Source organism: Abramis brama (assembly GCF_963993115.1).
Source record: "Abramis brama genome assembly, chromosome: 5".
Taxonomy (NCBI): domain Eukaryota; kingdom Metazoa; phylum Chordata; class Actinopteri; order Cypriniformes; family Leuciscidae; genus Abramis; species Abramis brama.
In genome coordinates, this window is record NC_139967.1 from 44,593,493 (window position 1) to 44,613,411 (window position 19,919).

The window sequence follows — 19,919 nt, forward strand, 5'->3', positions numbered from 1 at the left end:
TTCTCAGTCTAGAATGTAGTTGTTTGAAGCTCAAATATGTTGTTTATTTATTTTTTAAAAACACACTAACAACGAGAAATGTTTAATTTCACAATCTATAGCTTCGGTTAAATACTAGTATATGAAACATATAAGTTAAAATACATTCATGATTCATTATAACGTAGTACAAACTTCTATAATAAAGTGATTTTGTGTGATTTGTAACCAGGCACTAAAGCGATTACCCATAAAACGTACTTTGAACCAATCGGACTGCTTGGGTCCTAAGCTCGGACTCATCTCTTCAGTAGGACTCATTTGTTCACCACACCGGTCTGTTATTGTGGGGACAGCGCCTTTACATTTTTACACCCCTAAACATGACGCTGAACAAAACAAACTATGATTGGTTGCTTGACATGTCGGTAACACGTCCCCTTGGCCAATGAAAGCTGCTATGGAGTCCAGACCTTCTGCCGTCAGTCTGAAGGTCTGGCTATGCGAGACTACTTCCGTCCAGTCGAATAAAAAGTTTACACTTGCAGGACATTTCAATAAAGTGGAACGGTGAACTTACTAGGTCGGAGGACAGGGAGGGCACAGTAACGATCCAGCCACTGCATCGTGGATTCACATAGCTCTGTGTTGTTGGTGGTAGACACCGTCCCATTGAAGGACTCAAACAGAGGTTGAATAATGACGCTAAACTGAGAGAGGAGGTATTAAAGAAAATAAGAGTCCAATCCAGTACAAACATTTTGTCTATTCAGTTCAATCTTTTCAGGCTTAAGGATACTATCCAGAATTTCCAGTTCTGAAGAGTTCTGTTCTTCACATAGTCCTCAAACTTCTCCCTCATGTGGTCAAAGCGATGGCGTGTGACGGGAACCCCTGTATCAGGGAGCTGTTCCTGGCACAAGCTGCAATAAACAATGGGCATCTTTTACTGAGAATAAGCAGGTCTACATGCACACAAAGCTTTACATTGAAATAGCTTGGCTATGAAGCAGCAGTTTTTCCAAATGGCATACTTTCAATTAGTTCCCAATATTTATTTTTAATGAACACTTACCTTATAGATGAATTAAGCTCCTCGATCTCCTCTCGTAGTCTCTTGGTCTCTTCCTGCATCTGTTGTCTCTCTAGTTGTAGTTTGCCAATGTAATCAACAGTCTTTTGAAGTGTTGAAGCATTACTGATCTGAAAACCAAGATATGGGTGACAAAAAATAAAGTTACATCACCAGCATGTTCTGCTGTTTAAGGGCCAAAATGAAACAGTAATTACATTATTTTTCAATATTAAAGAGGCCATATGATGCTTTTTAATGTTTTCTTTTTCCTTTAGTGTGCAATGTGTCTGTTTGTGCATTTATAAGATCTGCAAAGTCACAACGCTCATAGTCTAACAGAGAACACTGCTCCAGACCTGCCTAAACCGCCTTGATCGAAGTGCAGATTACTACCGCACTTGGCCATGTACAAACTGTAAAGTTTCATTGTGTTCAGCAATTTTAACTAAAGCACATTCTATGGAGGCGTCGTGTATTATAAGCGTTTTTGGGGTTGTTGTTTAAGCTTGGCTCGTATATTAACGTACATTAGAGATGCATCTCTCATAATATCTCTCATAGTACGTCATTAACGTAAATGCGGTTGTCACTACCTGCATTTTTTGGTTAATTCAGTAGTAGAATGCAGTTGTCAATCCTGTAAGTGACTGAACAGTGTGTGTACAGGACAGGATTATGCACTAAAAGGTGAATTGCAATAATGTACAGTATGTGAAAAATAATGTTTGTTTACACTATATTTTAAGGTGTCATTGTTACAGTGTAATTATATATTTAAGTACTGAGTAATATTAAGCAACTACATGTACTTACTATAGGGTTAGGGTAGGATTTGGATTTGGTTGAGGGTTAATTGCATGTAATTATGCATAATTTACTGTTAATACTATGGTATGTAAATGTAACATATGTAATGAGGACACTGTAAAATAAAGTGTTAACTAATGTTTTTTTACATTAAAGCATGCTAGCCTATTCTAGCACATCCAATAAACAAAATAATGACCTTTGAAGAGAACATCACATGGCGGCTTTAAAACACTTTCTCCCATTACAGTTACGCAGAGACACCTTCAAGCTAATTATATGCTCCACAAAAAAAAAGGCTAATGTGGATTATGAGAATGAAGTAAGATGAATGCAGATTTACATTTGATTGAGACTTGAGGGTCGGCACAAGATTACACAGTGTCTTGAAGCAGACATTTATGGTAAATCGCCTCTTCTGCTCAGCAGATATGTGAGTCACTCTGCGACTCTGTCAAAGCAAAAATTACAAAACAAGACACACTGAGAAATTAGTAGATATTTGGATATTTCAACATCAAAATTAGTGACAATTATGCTCAATTAAGAAAGTTGTTAGTCCCCCCCCCCTCCAACACACATAAACAAAAAGATTGAGTAAATAATCTTTAAAATTTGCCATTCATTCAATATCAGCAATTTTTTCTACTATGATTTATTGTGCAAATGTTTATCTTTGAAACATTCTGTGTGAATGTATGTAAATGAACCTTTTGCATTTCTGGATACATCGCATCAATGTACAGTTAGACAACATTAGTAGAGTGCAATCTCATGAACCGTACCTTACAGGTTTCATTTTTGCCCATGCCTGCACTGGTGTTGAGAGGTGACTGGGGGCTTGGTACCTGTTCTGGTCCCAATGGTGACCCTTGACCTGAAACACGTCCGTCGTGTGCTACAGAAAAAGGATTTTAAAAAACTTGCTCAGAACCCTAAATTCAGTGAATCGCAAACAAAATAATAACAAAAACACAGAGCAATTTCAGCGTAAATTGAAAGTGACAGGGCTGAATCGAACCTGTACTTGAAGACTGTACAGATGTCTTGTTGTTGGACACATTTGTGGCAGTTTCCTCTTTGGGTACGATTAGTTGGGGAGACTTCTGTGTCTGAGGGAGAATATGAAACCCAGCAGAACCCTGCGAAGTAGTGTGTACATTTTTATTGTAATTTTGGATTGCTTGGGGCCAAAATTAATTATTATTTACTAGGGTTGGGTAGAATTCAAAATTAAGAACTGGCTCCCTTTTCAATTCATGAATCAGAAATGGAACGAACCACAACCCACAGGATGCTGAATTGGAAAGATAGGAAAATGTATTTAGTCAATTGAAATTTAAAGAAATTTAAGTTACACTATAGAAACTGTTTAAGCACAATATTCTCTCTTCCGTTTACCTATTTTCTATTGAATTAGAAAGTATGGATGGGGCATTAAAAAAATTTTTTTTTTACTTTTATAAAATTTACACCCATTGCTACTCATTATTGCTAGTCAGAGACAAGTGTTATTAGGGTGAGAGAGTTGTATCATTTCATTGAACACATCCATGAGTGCAAGATGAGTCAATTTTTGGTTTGATTTCACGGAAGAGAAATACTATATCTGTGCATGAGTTGATTGTTAACTTGTAGGAGCAGACACGGCCTCAGACTAAAACACATATACTAACGTTCAAAAGTTTGGGGTCAGTAAGTTTTATTTAAAAGAAATGAATAGTTTATATAGCAAGGACGCATAAAATTGATCAAAAATGATGTCAAGACATTTATAGTGGTACAAAAGGTTTCTATTCCAAATATATGCCGTTCTTTTGAACTTTATATTCATCAAAGAATCCTGAAATTGTTTTATCATCGTTGTTTAGATTAAAAAAAAATCTTACCAACTTTTGAACAGTAGTGTAGATGTTGTACATGAAAATGTTAGATTTTTTTTTTAGACTGAAAAATGTATAAAAATTACTAATAGCCATTACACGCATTTTCAATTCTACTTACTTTCATTCAAATTTGAATTATAATTCTGCATCCTGCTTGCGAACTCAATGAAAATTTAGGAATTTAAAAAGATTCTTTAAATCAATCCTGAATGATACACAACCCGTTTATATAGACTATCTATTGTAAAACATGATAGGACATGAAGGGTGGAAATCTTACACAAGGAATACTGGAGGAGGCAATGAAACCAGTGGTGGGGACAACATCAGTGTTGAGAGGGGACGAGGTAACAATGACAGCACTGGCGGGACCTGGGAATGGTTATGATGGGATATGTACATGATGAGAACAATTTCAGCATTGGCAATGCTGTTGATTTTTATCCTACTATCAATTTTCTGGATGATTTTTGGGGATCCACTAATAGATGAACACACTAATAGATGAACACACTAAAAAGTGTGAAATTGTCTCATTGTGGCAGATCAGCAGCTTGTGGAAAGCTTGCAGTAAATGTGTTTTAATTAGAACTGCTAAACTGGTTAAATTATTTAATCAAAATTAATCTTAATGACCAATATGGAGAGGTTTTCTCCAATTACTGATAGATGAAAACATAACCAGTCCACAAAAAAAGAGATAGCCATTTTAACAGTAAAACACAGTAAAATGATGAAAAAAAAACCTTTTAATAGGTTAACGGTGAGTTCCCTTACTTTATAAAGTGAAAAACTGATCTAATGAGTCATTTTCATGTAATTTTACAATGAATTGATGATGAATTTACAGTTCTCAGAAGTGAAAAAGAACAAGGCATCTTATAATTTACAGTGAAAAAAAATAAACTGACGTTCTCAGAATTCTCTGTGCGACAGCTCACATTTGATCGTTGTTCATTGAAATCCTTGTTTCTTCTTAGTTTTGTTCTCAGTTTCGTACGTTAGGGTTTTGTTAATCTTATGTTGTTAAATTATTGCATTATTTTGTGTGCATGACACCGCACACCTTCTATATCTATATCTATATATATATATATTTTTTTTTTATATATATATATATATATTAGTATTTACTTTGAACTTTAATTCCTGTGGATCTAGATTTTAGTATATTAACTCTTTCCCCTAGTCTGGCTATCACCAGACCAAGCTTAATCTTTTAAGATTGAACATTAGTCTGGGGAGTCTGCTCTGTATTTTCTACTGCACAAGAGGCGTGATCAACGGGCATAGTTCAGATGACTCTGTACGCAATTGGATAGTCCTTCAACCAATCAGACCAATGATCCGGGTGACGTACTTTGCAGCGAAAACTCCAGGCAGGAAACGTGTCAACAAACGTGTTGATCAGCGGTTTGAAGAAGCAGCAAAGGAATCGAGCGATTTTTGCAGGTTATGCAAAAAAAACATGAAAGTTAGTGGTATTTACACCCACTCGAGCGATTTGTTTGCTAAAAAGAAGCCATTGAGCATTGTCGAGAGGTTAAAAGGAATTCAACAGAACCGTAACAGCTCTGGATTGGATTAAACACACCAATAGCGCGCCAGGTGGATAAGCCAGTTTGTGATTGGTTCCTGCAAATCTGTAAAGGAAGCAGCATAGATAAATGTACAGGTTTCCAGCCTGAACTGCAGGGCGAAATCAAATCGCCTGTCTATCTTTCCCCGCCTTTGACAGAATTTTCCAGCTTTCAGTGTTTTCACTGTTACACGGTAAGGGGCGCTATTACACATCTTCTAATAGAGTAAAGGATCTCCTGATCAAAAGACAGGCATAGAAGATGCAGAAACAAGCAATATATGTAAGCAGATGCATATGTGATATAACACGATCATCAACATTAAACAGCATATAAATCCAAACTGCCTAATGTTACTGCATGAAATGTTGACCCAGGAGGAGCTATAGGCTGTGCAACCTTAGGGGTGTTGATGGACTCGATCTACTCAATCTGTGTTTTGATCACCGTTCTGAATCCGATCCAGATATAGTCTTTGACAAAAATGCAAATTTCTCAGCTTTGTGCTTAAAGAGTCACTTTTTTTTTAAATTAAACTTAGCCATATTCAAGTTTTTTTTGTACAAAAGCAGAGGGTACAAATTTTGCATGTTCAGATATTCATACAACAAAATATTCTGGGTGGCCATGAAACTTTTGTGAAAATGATAAAAAATGCTTATTTCTTTGCTCATTTATAATTTTTTTCTGTAAATTTAAAGAAAGTTGAGATTGTAATTTTTTCCTTGTTGTGACGTATATCCGAGTGAAACGGCTTCTGAAATTAGAAAAAAAATGTAGGGCGGGGCTTGATTTCGTTCTTCGGGAATTGATTGGATCGTTGGAGGTTGGGCGTTGCAAACAAAATGGAGGCAGATTTGAATGCCAGTTTATATTCAGTTGTGGAGGATTTCTCTCCACCGGACTCCCCACCGTTACCCTCCCATGAAGGATTTTTTATTGAGGAGCCCGGCGACGAGGACGAGCAGCTAAATTTTCAGGCAGGAATCAGCCCATATTTATATGAGCCTCCCGCGAAACGAGACAAACACCGATAGCCGCACCCTCATCGGCTCTGGCCGCACCCTTTCGCCATGGCACGTGACCGAAAGAGAAGAGAGGTCGTTTCGAGGGGGGAGGGAAGGGTAATGTATTTGATTAAAGATTATAAGGGTACATGAATTTTAAAAAAATAATGAAGTGCACAGACAAATCATTCATAATAAACACTACAATATTACATATAAAAAGAAGATTTGTCAAATTTGATTTCATGCCGACTTTAAGTTACTACTAGCTACTGTACTTTCTACTGTTATGTTCTCATAACCACGGCTGCCGTTTTCTAAAGTTTATGCAAGCTGTTATAAAAATATCAAACTGAAAATGTGCTGCTTATTATTAAATAGTTTACAGAAATATGTAATTGAACAACAGAATGTGTTAAATGTGTTATTATTTGTGGACATGAGTCCATTTTTAGATTTTTGTGTGTGTTAGTGAGCGTGTTACAAACCTGTGAGTATGAGCTGGGACGGCAGCGGATTGGCCGGGACAATCTGTCTCTGTGGGTGTCTGGCCTTTTTGCTAGGAACAGAAGGCAGAATGGATTTGGGCAAGGCGAAGTTGACTGACTGTGAGTTTGGTGAGGCAGAGGTTGATGCCGCAGGCTGTGGAGACTCAAAGCTGGACCTGCGACTGAAGGTAGTGGCAGCATCAGTGGGAGTTACTGTGGAAGGGGCGGAGTGTGTTATTACAGAAGGAGATGGGATGTTTGGGGTGGGCTGAGGGACTGCAGTGACCGTAGAAACATCTCCTTGTGGGAGAGGTGGAGCTGGTGGTGGCAGCAGAGATGGGACGGAGGGGGTCACTTGCTCTGTGAAAAGAGGCATGTAGGCTTGTTGGTAGGACGGGCCAGCAGCATTACCATTGTCCTGGTTGGCGACTGCGAGATGGCTGGGCAGTGGAGCAGACGGGATGAGGCGGTAGTCCAGAGGCAGAGAGGGAAGCTCTGAGGAGAGCGGCATGGATGACAGCAAGGGATTCTAGCAAACAACAGGCATCAATATCAGCACAATGCATACTCTTTTCTGCCTTTGCTTTGTGCGTATGAGAAAAACAAGTACTAAACCTAACAAGTAGGGATATACCTAATAGTAAATATTTGGAATATTTTTGCTACTACTTTGCAAATGTGGTAGAAGATATAATACATTAATACTCATTAAAGCTACAAGAGCAGGGAGTGGTTTCTTCATTTTTGGTAATTACAGTTGTTTTAATTAATATTAACAACACAAAGTCAGCAATAGGTATTTGCAGCTATTATTCTGCATTCAAACTTAGTTAGTCATTTGATTAGTGCAAAATATAAATCCTAATTTATGCAAGTTCAATTTCAGATTGCAGTAAAAGTGTTTTGAGTTCATAACAGTATTGTGCAAGGAACAGCACAAAAATAAGCCATCAATCGATAATCTGCCTCTGTAATCATAATTTGCGTGAAAAGGAATAAAAGTTGTTGTTTACTGCGACTAGTGTTCATTTCAGCTGGAAACTGCAGTAAAATTGTATGTACAGGTATCCTTTTCGGAGTTTTGCAAAAATGTAGATTTGGGTGCACTTTTTTCAATCAGTGTTGGGTTTAATGCACTTTTTATTTGAACAATAGCTTTGTAAAAGACTGTGCCAGTATGCTAATTTAAGGCCTCTTTCGCAGGCATGACAGTGTTACAGATACATGTTAATAGTGTCTACAATTTAAACAAATCATGTGTGTCATGTCTGAAAATTATAAAAGTCCTCCATATAAAATGTTTTAGTAAAAAATATACAGTTTTGGTCAGTTGTGGCAGAATCTGTGCCATGTTAATAATTTTAACAAAATAAGAAGGATAATAAAAATGTCATGTTTTTTTAATTACATTTTTTTTAATTAGTACAGTCATGAATAAGCTATTTTAAAGCCATACATCCCATCCCTGCTGTCAACTGTAACCCATTGTGTCTTATCATAGTATGCATATTTACACAGTTCAGTTATACATACTAATCTTTAATGATTCTAATGGGTTACAAAGACACTGAAGAGTTTCGTAATTAACATGAAGCAACTGTGCATCTGCGGTGGAGGAAAGGAAGTGCACACAAAACAGGAAGAACTTCGAGCCCTACAGATCTGTGATGCATGTTCAGGATGGTTACCTGTGTTTGGGAGCTGCTGCTGGTTAAGGGAGTGACTGGTGGGGAAGTTTGGGAAGTGAAGGGGAAGGCTTGCGGACGCAGGGCGTGAAACAGATCTAGTTGGGAACACAAAAAAGACTTTTGATCCAGTGAGTTAACTTTACAGCTACTCTGACAGAATGAGTGAATTTGTAGGAAATTCATTGATGACTTTGATGAAGAATGTTCCACAAAACTGTTTGATTGATTCATGAATTCAAAATTAACAACTAAAAGAGTGATTTAGTCACAAAATCACCAGTTGCCAGTAGATGTTAGGACTTGGTTGACTGTTGATTTCTCAATTTTAAATTAAAGTAATCGTAATTTAATAACATTAATTACAAACCGCTTTGTGCTTTGTTACTATTAATATGAAACAAAGTCAATTTTATGACAAAATTCAAACAATAAATACCATTTTGGCATAATGTGGCGTGACAGATCTCTGTAGTGCTTCAGTTCAAGCGGCACGTGAACCGATCATCTCTTCCTCTTTACTACTAGTTATAGCATGAAATAAACATGAATCAGAATGTATGTTGAAAGATACAGTGCAAGCGTATGGAAATGTATCATGTCTCATGTGATCTTGTTATTTATACAAATCACAACATGTAAATAGGAAAATGTTGGCGTTATTCTGTCACTTATTGGGAGCAGTATGCTAGCTGGAGCCGTTTACCTCCAGTCTTTGTGCTAAGCTAGGCTAGCGGTGGGTGCGTCAGACAGAGTTACGGCACACACGGAGATGAGAAGGGTATGTATGGGCTTATCTAACTCTGGGGGATACGGTGATAAGCTAAAGTCCCAAAAAGTCGGCGTGTTCCTTTAAATGTCTTTATACAATTCAGTTGTTAATTCTAGCCGTTACAATCAGGTTTCCGGAAGTAAAAACTCCATTCATTTTCTCCTTTGAAAAAAAAAAGTTTTTAACAATGATTTATATAAACCTTTAAAGGAAACTTTACTGTGGGCTACGAGGTTGTCAATCGTTAGTATTTGCAGTTACACTTTATTTTAAGGTGACGTAATTACATTGTACTTCCTCAAATAAGTACTGAGTAATATTAATAAACTACATGTACTTACTATAGAGTTAAGGTTAGGCTTTGGTTTAGGGTTTGTTACTTGCAATTATGCATAACTTACTGTTATCACTATAGTAAGTACATCTCGTAACGTGTAACCACGTCACCTAAAAATAAAGTGTTACCGTATTTGCATCTGTTGAAGACGTCGGCGCACATTATTTCAACTACATTTTAAAAATACTTCCAGAACCAAAGCCGCTGAAAAAGTAGGCAGGCACAAACATTATTTGAGAGAGATTTTTCATTGAGAAAAATTGTCATGTTATGTACATGATGAATCCAAATGAATCAATATTGAATCTAAACGAGATTGAGATTAGAACTGAATTGTTAGCTAGTGAATTGAAATCGAATCATGAAATTTGTTTCAATATCCAGCCCAAGTAGATGGAAGGCCGTAACATTTCTTCATCAACTAGTCATTGTGTCAACAAGTCAATCGTTAATCTGCAAGTTAACAAGAGCTCGCTCACACCTTGCAGAGGCTCAAAAGTGTCCATGAAGTCCAGGTTGGGCTGCAGTGGGATGAGGCCTGGCTGGATCATATCTGCATTGCCTGCATGGGCTAAGAATACAGGAGGGGGCTTGTCAGTTCATCAGTTCATCTTACTCAAGAATAAATGTGTTAACAATGCTGACTTGACTCATTTCTCACCAATCTCCCTTGGATTGGGCCATGCTACAGGTTGATGAGAGGCCAGTGTGGAAAAGAGTGTGTCTGAGAATTCAGACATGAGCACGTCCATGTCAAAAAGGGAGTCCATCTCCATTGGGACGGGTGAATCACTACTCTTGCGGGACCTGCGACGACCTCCCACACTGACATCCTCATCCTGGCAGAAGAGGACACGGTAGGTGTCTGGCCACACTTCCCCAAAGAGCGAAAACTGTTCCTCCGCACCCTTTGGGAGGTCAAAATGCAACAAGCAGGCCAGGTCAACAGACACACTCGAGGTTCATGCAGAGCAAAATGCATCAAGCATCAAGAGTGTGTATTAGCAGCACATGCACTACCAGTCAAAAGTTAGAGGACACAACTGACTTTGTGATCTTTAAAAGCATTTTGATCAAAACCAGGGGTTCCCAAAGTATTTCTGTCAGCCGAAGTCATAAAATATATACCTGAAGTACTCCCTGACATTTTAAGTTAATATTTCAAGGACACATTTACATGTTTATGGTTCATCCAGTTATTGGCAAATGGTTTGGCATTCATCACTACAGGCTTAAACAATTTTGGAACTGCCATTTGGCTGTAAAATAAAACCGACTTTATTCCAGTCATCAAAAGCCAGCCAACCCTCCATGTTCTTGCACTGACTGACACCTGAAGACACAGCCAACGTAACTTAACTTTGGCTTCTCCCATATTATACACATCTCCTCTCTACATGCATCTAAATACTACTATAAAACGTCTGTGCTCCACTCTAAACTTTAGTCTTGCCAACATTTGTCCAGGACCAGCAGCAAGGATCCAAGACACTCAACAAGGAGTCACAAATTAACTTTCCAAAGCAATTTCACTGCCCAAAGGAAATTCAACAATGCAACTTTTAAACAAGGCACCTGTTCAACAACCATTATGCACTTAATATACTCAACTTACCCTTATAAGGACATGGTGATTTTATAAAATGTATATTTCAACACTTTTGCATTCAAAGTTTGCTCACAAAACTTTTATGATTTAAATAATATGACGTGGGAACGCAAAAGCATTGAATTATAAATTTGCCTCCCATCTCATATTTTATTTCCATCACCGTGTCCCTTAAGTGGCTTCAGACTAAACTACTAATATATATATATATATATATATATATATATATATATATATATATATATATATATATATATATATATATATATATACATATATATATATACATATATATATATATATATAAACATCTAATTGAATGTGAACTGCTGTCTTTCAAAAGATTTCAACAAAAATTTGGAGCATTTGAACCAAGATTCGTAACTGAAAATTAGTCTTTGCAAAAACTCTGAAATGCATGGATTATTAAAATCTGATGTGACGTTAAGACAGGCAGTGCTGATCTCTTTATATCAATTAATTACATATGAACAACAAAGTTTGTGTAACAAATAACAGAAAACAACTGCATGCATGTGCACACTTTTTTCTTAGATGCAAAATTACTTGAAAGCAAAGCTTTATCAACAATAGTGGAGAACATTCCAGAAATTACCTTGAGAAGGCTGGACAGGTCTTCATCCTTGTGCTTCTGTAACTACAAATTCCAATTTGTGAGTGCTATTAAAGAAATCTTATTAATTGGTGTATTTATGTTGTAAATATAAGACATTTATAAATAAGATCTGAGTTACACAGTACTGTAAGTTAGTTCAATGTAAGGGGAAAACAAACATACCCTTTTCTTAAAATATGTTCTCCATTTATGATATTCCCTGATGACGATTTCAATTCTCCTTTTCCAGTACTTGCCTTCTGTTGCTATTGCCTATGAAACATAAGAACATGGTGATCTAACTCAAGAAATGAACAGTGCAAATTCTTCAAGGGAAAAAACAGGTTTTTAGGCCTTCAGGTCTACAATATCTGAAAAGTCAAATGACACTCCAAACATGCTCACCTCTGTTGGTCGATGTACTCCCGAATCCATATTGCCATCCAAAGGTGTGACAAAATGGCACACAGGGTTCTGTCTCTTCTCTACATCTTCAAGAAAGACAGGCATTGCAGACAGAAATCAACAAACTCCTGTGTTTTCACATTTCTAAGCAGTATGCATGTTTCGTTATTAATCTTACATTGCATATACCAGGCTCTCCAAATAGCATTGTTGAGGCGAATCTTGTCCCTCCACAGCAGCTTGAGGCCTTTGAAGTTCTTCCATTTTGGTGACACCAACCTTCCACTGTGGACACAGAATAAATGAACCATTTAATTGCCTGTTCTGTTCATGTCACTTACAGTCTAAGCTTGATATACATTGCACATTATAGATACCCAAATATTGCATGGTCAGGGATGGAATTAGACTAAATATTTAAAATATTTTGCTTTTGTATCCACTTAACTCCACTATTCACACTTATTTTCTGGAACCATCAACCTGAATTGTACAGTAATATGTATTATCAGGTGGCCTTAACTACTATGTACAAAGATTCAATGCCTACAAGACTATGAAATTACAGTGTAATTACATATTCTGAAAAAGTATCCAATATTTACCACTAATGAGTTTAGGTTTAGGAGTAAAGGCAGGGTTGGGATTATAGGGGTTCGAGTTTTGGTAATGGTTGGGTTACGGTTAGGGGTAAAGTTAACTACAGATGTTAATCAAATGCAAGTACTTTAAATATCATTACAATGCACCAAAATGTATGTTCATAAGTAAATTGAGTCAAACGATTAAGGCCACTTTATATAAAGTGTGACCATTATTATATTGGTTGGTGTTGCTGTTATGCATATTACAATACTGTGAAAATATTTCTTCATGCATCATTGTGGTCTGACTTATAAAAGGCCAAATTTTTTTGCCATTATGCTAATATATAAATAAAATAAAACAAGAGCGTTTTTCTCAATTTTCAATTGATTATCATCATAATCGGTCTATTGTATTGTTTCATTTCTTGTTGTGTTGAGTATTTGTGCCACATAGGCCTTTACATGTAACTCAAATGTGACTAATCTGGTTAAAAGAAACACTTGCAGCTGGAGTAAACTTGAAGATAATCCTCATGGAGGATCGCATTGCATTGTGGTCATAACACCACCTCAGGGAGTAGTAATGTTAAATAATGAAATGATCTGTTGTCAATTATTCCTTATTAAACCAACAGATTACTTTGGAATATGGCTGTACAGGCAAAATTCATTTTACTACTAGTATAAAACATTTACAGTGAGGAAAATAAGTATTTGAACACCCTGCTATTTTGCAAGTGCTCCCACTTAGAAATCATGGAGGGGTCTGAAATTGTCATCGTAGGTGCATGTCCACTGTGAGAGACATAAAAATAAAAATCCAGAAATCACAATGTATGATTTTTTAACTATTTATTTGTATGATACAGCTGCAAATAAGTATTTGAACACCTGAGAAAATCAATGTTAATATTTGGTACAGTAGCCTTTGTTTGCAATTACAGAGGTCAAACGTTTCCTGTAGTTTTTCACCAGGTTTGCACATACTGCAGGAGGGATTCTGGCCCACTCCTCCACACAGATCTTCTCTAGATCAGTCAGGTTTCTGTGCTGTCGCTTAGAAACACGGAGTTTGAGCTCCCTCCAAAGATTCTCTATTGGGTTTAGGTCTGGAGACTGGCTAGGCCACGCCAGAACCTTGATATGCTTCTTACAGAGCCACTCCTTGGTTATCCTGGCTGTGTGCTTCGGGTCATTGTCATGTTGGAAGACCCAGCCTCGACCCATCTTCAATGCTCTAACTGAGGGAAGGAGGTTGTTCCCCAAAATCTCGCAATACATGGCCCCGGTCATCCTCTCCTTAATACAGTGCAGTCGCCCTGTCCCATGTGCAGAAAAACACCCCCAAAGCATGATGCTACCACCCCCATGCTTCACAGTAGGGATGGTGTTCTTGGGATGGTACTCATCATTCTTCTTCCTCCAAACACGTTTAGTGGAATTATGACCAAAAAGTTCTATTTTGGTCTCATCTGACCACATGACTTTCTCCCATGACTCCTCTGGATCATCCAAATGGTCATTGGCCAACTTAAGACGGGCCTTGACATGTGCTGGTTTAAGCAGGGGAACCTTCCGTGCCATGCATGATTTCAAACCATGACGTCTTAGTGTATTACCAACAGTAACCTTGGAAACGGTGGTCCCAGCTCTTTTCAGGTCATTGACCAGCTCCTCCCGTGTAGTTCTGGGCTGATTTCTCACCTTTCTTAGGATCATTGAGACCCCACGAGGTGAGATCTTGCATGGAGCCCCAGTCCGAGGGAGACTGACAGTCATGTTTAGCTTCTTCCATTTTCTAATGATTGCTCCAACAGTGGACCTTTTTTCACCAAGCTGCTTGGCAATTTCCCCGTAGCCCTTTCCAGCCTTGTGGAGGTGTACAATTTTGTCTCTAGTGTCTTTGGACTAGTGATGGGCGGATCGATCCTTAAGTATCGATACTTCGATACTGACGTGGTATCGAAAAGGATCGATCCTCACATAAAAATATCGATCCAAATGTGTTTTTTTACCAGTAATTTTTTATTAATTTAGCACGCAATTCAGTGCATAAAATAAGCTTCTAATTGGAAAAATAATCGAATGTTAGCGGATAATTGTGTAGGATCATTTATATACTGTCTATGTGTAGGATAGAACTTTTTCTCCTAGTCATCTGGATACAAGACGAAACCAATCAATCACAGAGAGCGTTCGATGCTGGTGCTTCGCTGAGCTCACAGGCCCAGTGCGTTTGGGAAACGAAGCCTTGCTTAGATGACAGAGAAACAATCGGGTTATTTCGCAATAAACAAACCAAAAGTGTACATAACGGTTCAAAATGTTGACGTCAGTAAGATTTTTTTAATGAAATTAATATTTTTATTCAACAAGGATCGATGCATTAATTTGATCAAAAGTGATCAGTCAAGGTAGACTGTTAAAAAAAAATCTACTTCATATAAATGCTGTTCTTTCAACTTTGTTCATCAAATATTTCTGTATAAATGTATCATGGTTTCCACAAAATTATGAAACTGTTTTCAACATTGATAATAATAAGAAATGTTTCCTGAGCAGCAAATCAGCATATTAAAATGAAATATCATCATGACTGGATTAATGATGCCGAAAATTCAGCTTTGATCACATGGATAAATTACAGTTTACTATGGCATAGAAAACAGATAGCCTATGTTAAATTGTAATATTACAGTTTTTACTGTAGGCTATTTTTGATCAAATAAATGCAGAAGAGAATTAAAAATCTTACAGACCCCAAACTTTTGAACAGTAGGCTAGTAGTAGGCTAGTACTATAATTAGGGTAGTTTTGTAAAAGTCACTGACTAATTACAGGCGAGTTGAGAGCACAAAATATTTAGGGCTAGTAGTTATGAAAACGTATTCAGATTTAGCATATTAATGATGCATTCACCTCATAAATCATGACACACGGCTCTAGCACAGGAAAGTGCATACAAGTTCAAGTGCATGCTTTTAAAATAAAAAAGTATTGGTATCGGTATCGATATCGGTGATACTGGCTCTGTATTTACTTGGTATTGGATCGATACCGAAATTTGCAGTATCGCCCATCACTACTTTGGACAGCTCTTTGGTCTTGGCCATGTTAGTAGTTGGATTCTTACTGATTGTATGGGGTGGACAGGTGTCTTATGCAGCTAACGACCTCAAACAGGTGTATCTAATTTAGGATAATAAATGGAGTGGAGGTGGACATTTTAAAGGCAGACTAACAGGTCTTTGAGGGTCAGAATTCTAGCTGATAGACAGGTGTTGAAATACTTATTTGCAGCTGTATCATACAAATAAATAGTTAAAAAATCATATATTGTGATTTCTGGATTTTTTTTTTTAGATTATGTCTCTCACAGTGGACATGCACCTACGATGACAATTTCAGACCCCTCCATGATTTCCAAGTGGGAGAACTTGCAAAATAGCAGGGTGTTCAAATACTTATTTTCCTCACTGTAAATAACACTCTAGAGAAACTCTAATTGAAAAATAAAATCACAAATACAATGATGGTTGTTTGCTTTCTTTCTAGGAATAATTCATTCACAAGCACAATAATAATTATATTTTCCATGCGTGCCCATGTGACGTTGTTCAGTCAATGTCTTGATTGAGCAATAAAGTAAATAAGGAACACTCAAGCGCTCCACTTGTTTTGGATATGTAGCATACAACCAAAAAAAACTGACATGGTAGTCCAGGCAACTAAGCAACGTAATTCAGACAAAACTACACGAGCAAGATCTGATTAAGATAGCAGGGTCATGACTCATATGATTTCCACAAGGCGGAAGAAAATTGTGAAATTTGAAGACGGAAATCTAAAAAGACGAAAAGATAACTACAGTATTTGAACGGATACCGGTGAATGAAAACGAGCGTTTGTTGTTGGTTTGAGATGAATATGCTTGGTAATAAAACAACCACCACCAACACAGATGCTAAAAAAAAGGATATTTAGGACAGAACCATTTCTGAGGATTTGTAAAGTCAAAACTAGACTGTTTTGCTATCATACTAAATTCAATAGCACAACAGATTCATGCATGGTTTGAGATGAATATGCTTGGTAATAAAACAACCACCACCAACACAGATGCTAAAAAAAGGATATTTAGGACAGAACCATTTCTGAGGATTTGTAAAGTCAAAACTAGACTGTTTTGCTATCATACTAAATTCAATAGCACAACAGATTCATGCATTGTCCACATAACATGAACAACCCAAGGCACAACCCTTAAAGCTACAATTAACAGCACAGTTAAATCACTGGATGTGAGATTTAAGGTTTTTTATTCTCCAAAACTAAAATTTAACTATTAAAGATGAAAGAAAAAAGAAGAAACATCCTTGCATAGTAATTACATACTATCAAATGGCTTTACATTTAATCCATATTATCACTCATCAAAATGTAGTGTATTCTGGGCAAGCGCACTAAACTTGACAACTGTAATCCTTTTGAGCTAATTTTCCAAAGCTAAAATCTGTATGGAAATTTACTAAATGCATATAGGATACTTCTACAGTCAACATTATATATTTCTATACACAGTAGTCAACATTTGAAGTGGACCAAACCTTTCATTAAAGTTATACATGAATTTTGAACAATACCCGTTCTTGTTTTAGGACAACTTTGATGAACTACTGTAAATATCAAAGCATTTAAAACAGCATAATAATCATCAGAACATTTCTAGTCACAAAGAACACGTTTTCACAAACTGTCTAATCTTCAGCATCATAAAACAGTGCTTTAATGTGTTTACTGTATTTAACTTTTTTGTTATTTTGTGTACTATACAGCTTATACAGGGCATGCAATTTTTATGTGTTTAGGACCCCAGATTGGTCTAAAACGGGGAACTGAAGGGGACTGGAATGCACCGCTGCTTCAATGTATATGAGATGAGTGATTATAATCAAGGTATTAATCAATGTTTCCTTCTAAATCTCAAATGAGTTGAATGACTTCTCTGGAGATTTTACTTTGTTATAGAAGTTACCAGTGTGATTACTGAAATATTATTTTCATGTGTTCTCTAATGTCTGTATTTGATATCTGAATGCAGTGCTTGCTTCTTTAGCCCGGCTTCCAGAAATGAAATAGGGACTGGTTTTGTGTTTGAGAAAGGTCTTCAACGTGTTTAAACATAGGGGTCATTGAAGCCAACAGTTTAAGGGTCCATTTCTTTGTTAAAGCCTTATTTCCAGTTAGACTAAAGAGTAGCTCTCCTTGAGAGAAAGAACACATTATCTTGATGTTTTGAGACGACTCTCCGGTTTATAGTTATAGTCTGGCCAAACCCAACCTTGGAAAAGCTGTGTGTCGGTGTGTGTGTTAGTCTTCTTGGTTGCAGGTTAAGGAACCACTGGCATTATTGGAGATTGACTGAGTTGTTGTTCTGGACATGCTGGCGGCCGGCAACCCAAATCTGCGACCTGGAAGGTCACGACGACGTGCCTAACTCCAGGGTCCGAGTGTCAGCCGCATTATTGATGGAGATATGCTTCAGTTTATCTGTATATGTGTGGAAAATTACTGTTTATCTATTTCTTAGCCAATCAGAAACTGCAACCTGTAAGCAATGACGTAGCTTAGACCTTGGTGTAGGGTATAACTGCTGTGTGTGTGTGTGTGCGTGGTGTAGGGTATAACTGCTGCAGGGCTGCCAACTCTCACGCATTGAGCGTGAGACTCACGCAATTGACACTTTTCACACGCTCTCACGCCACACATCCATTTTCTCACGCACAGAAAAATTGTGGAGCAAAGAGGTACTTTTAATATTAAACTAATTCTCAGCTCTTAGATTCCGTCAATTTTATTACGAAATTCAGACAAAAATACGTTTGGCGCTTGTAAATGTGACGTGACAGATCGCTGAGCGCCTCAGTTCAAGTGCACGTGAACCGATCACCTGTTACTTTTTTATTTAAAGATGCAGTACAACTTACCGAAAGTATACATAATATCGACCAATTAGTGTTTTTCAACCACGGAAAGAGGTCAATATAACAGCAGGAGAACAATTATGTCACATAACGTTACATTTACCTCAGGAAAGCCATTTAACGACCATAGCATGTTAATTGAATAGAAAAAATACTACATATTTTTACTTATGTCATTAAATAATTGTTATTATAACAAAAACTGCATTATATTTAATTTAATGTTATTTTTAATAATACCAGCAGATTGGGCCCTCTATGTTTACAGCATTAGGTGAGATTATTTTTTTAAATAAAATTTAAAATAAACATGTATCCAAATTAGTCAATATTGAATCAAAATCGGAATCAAATCACAAGAATGGAATTGAAATCTTGAAATTTTTGTCAAGCAATAATAAAAACTGTATCCTATATACCAGTCATTGTACAATGTAAACATTGTAACATGTTGTCACTAAACTTTACCAAATGTTTTGACAATTACACTTATTGTGATGCAATATTTGTTTTTACATCCCCCCCCTCGCCAAAAAAAAAAAAATCTCACTCCAAGCTAAACTCAAAAGTTGGCAGCCCTGCTGCTGTGATCTTAGTAACTGTAAGCGGGGCGGCCTACGAACTCCTGTGTGAGTCTTGAAGCTGACTTCTGCCTGATGAAACTGCAAACTATCTTCAGTAAAACTTTTCTTCAATTTATTATAATTCTGACTCCGGGTCTTCTTTCAAACATCTGGTCCTTGGGTCCTAAACTGTTACCCCTAACAGTGTGTGTGTGTGTGTGTGTGTGTGTGTGTTGTAACTGTAAGCGGGGCGGCCTACGAACTCCTGTGTGAGTCTTGAAGCTGACTTCTGCCTGATGAAACTGCAAACTATCTTCAGTAAAACTTTTCTTCAATTTATTATAATTCTGACTCCGGGTCTTCTTTCAAACATCAGGTCCTTGGGTCCTAAACTGTTACCCCTAACAGTGTGTGTGTGTGTGTGTGTGTGTGTGTGTATGTATATATATATATATATATATATATATATATATATATATATATATGAAGAGTTCAGATGCAAAAGCCTCTAAGTGCATTAGTAGAATTCAGTAAATTCA

General features: G+C 37.0%; 1 protein-coding gene across 2 annotated transcripts in view; it reads right to left on the bottom strand.

Moving 5' to 3' along the window:
* The window catches only part of mlxip (MLX interacting protein), a 31,595-nt gene that overhangs the window by 10,293 nt on the left and 1,383 nt on the right, over positions 1–19,919 (bottom strand). The window contains exons 2-16 of one of the 2 annotated variants that reach the window (XM_084115741.1): positions 12,425–12,531; positions 12,247–12,332; positions 12,025–12,114; positions 11,842–11,877; positions 10,278–10,524; positions 10,098–10,187; positions 8,511–8,605; positions 6,823–7,351; positions 4,028–4,119; positions 2,883–3,003; positions 2,647–2,759; positions 2,205–2,312; positions 1,055–1,182; positions 779–902; positions 560–689 (exon numbers count right to left, since the gene is read on the bottom strand). In XM_084115741.1, the coding sequence (XP_083971867.1) occupies positions 560–689; positions 779–902; positions 1,055–1,182; positions 2,205–2,312; positions 2,647–2,759; positions 2,883–3,003; positions 4,028–4,119; positions 6,823–7,351; positions 8,511–8,605; positions 10,098–10,187; positions 10,278–10,524; positions 11,842–11,877; positions 12,025–12,114; positions 12,247–12,332; positions 12,425–12,531 (2,096 nt within the window). Of the gene's footprint in view, positions 1–559; positions 690–778; positions 903–1,054; positions 1,183–2,204; positions 2,313–2,646; positions 2,760–2,882; positions 3,004–4,027; positions 4,120–6,822; positions 7,352–8,510; positions 8,606–10,097; positions 10,188–10,277; positions 10,525–11,841; positions 11,884–12,024; positions 12,115–12,246; positions 12,333–12,424; positions 12,532–19,919 lie in introns of both variants that reach the window. The other variant, XM_084115740.1, reaches the window with a different exon arrangement.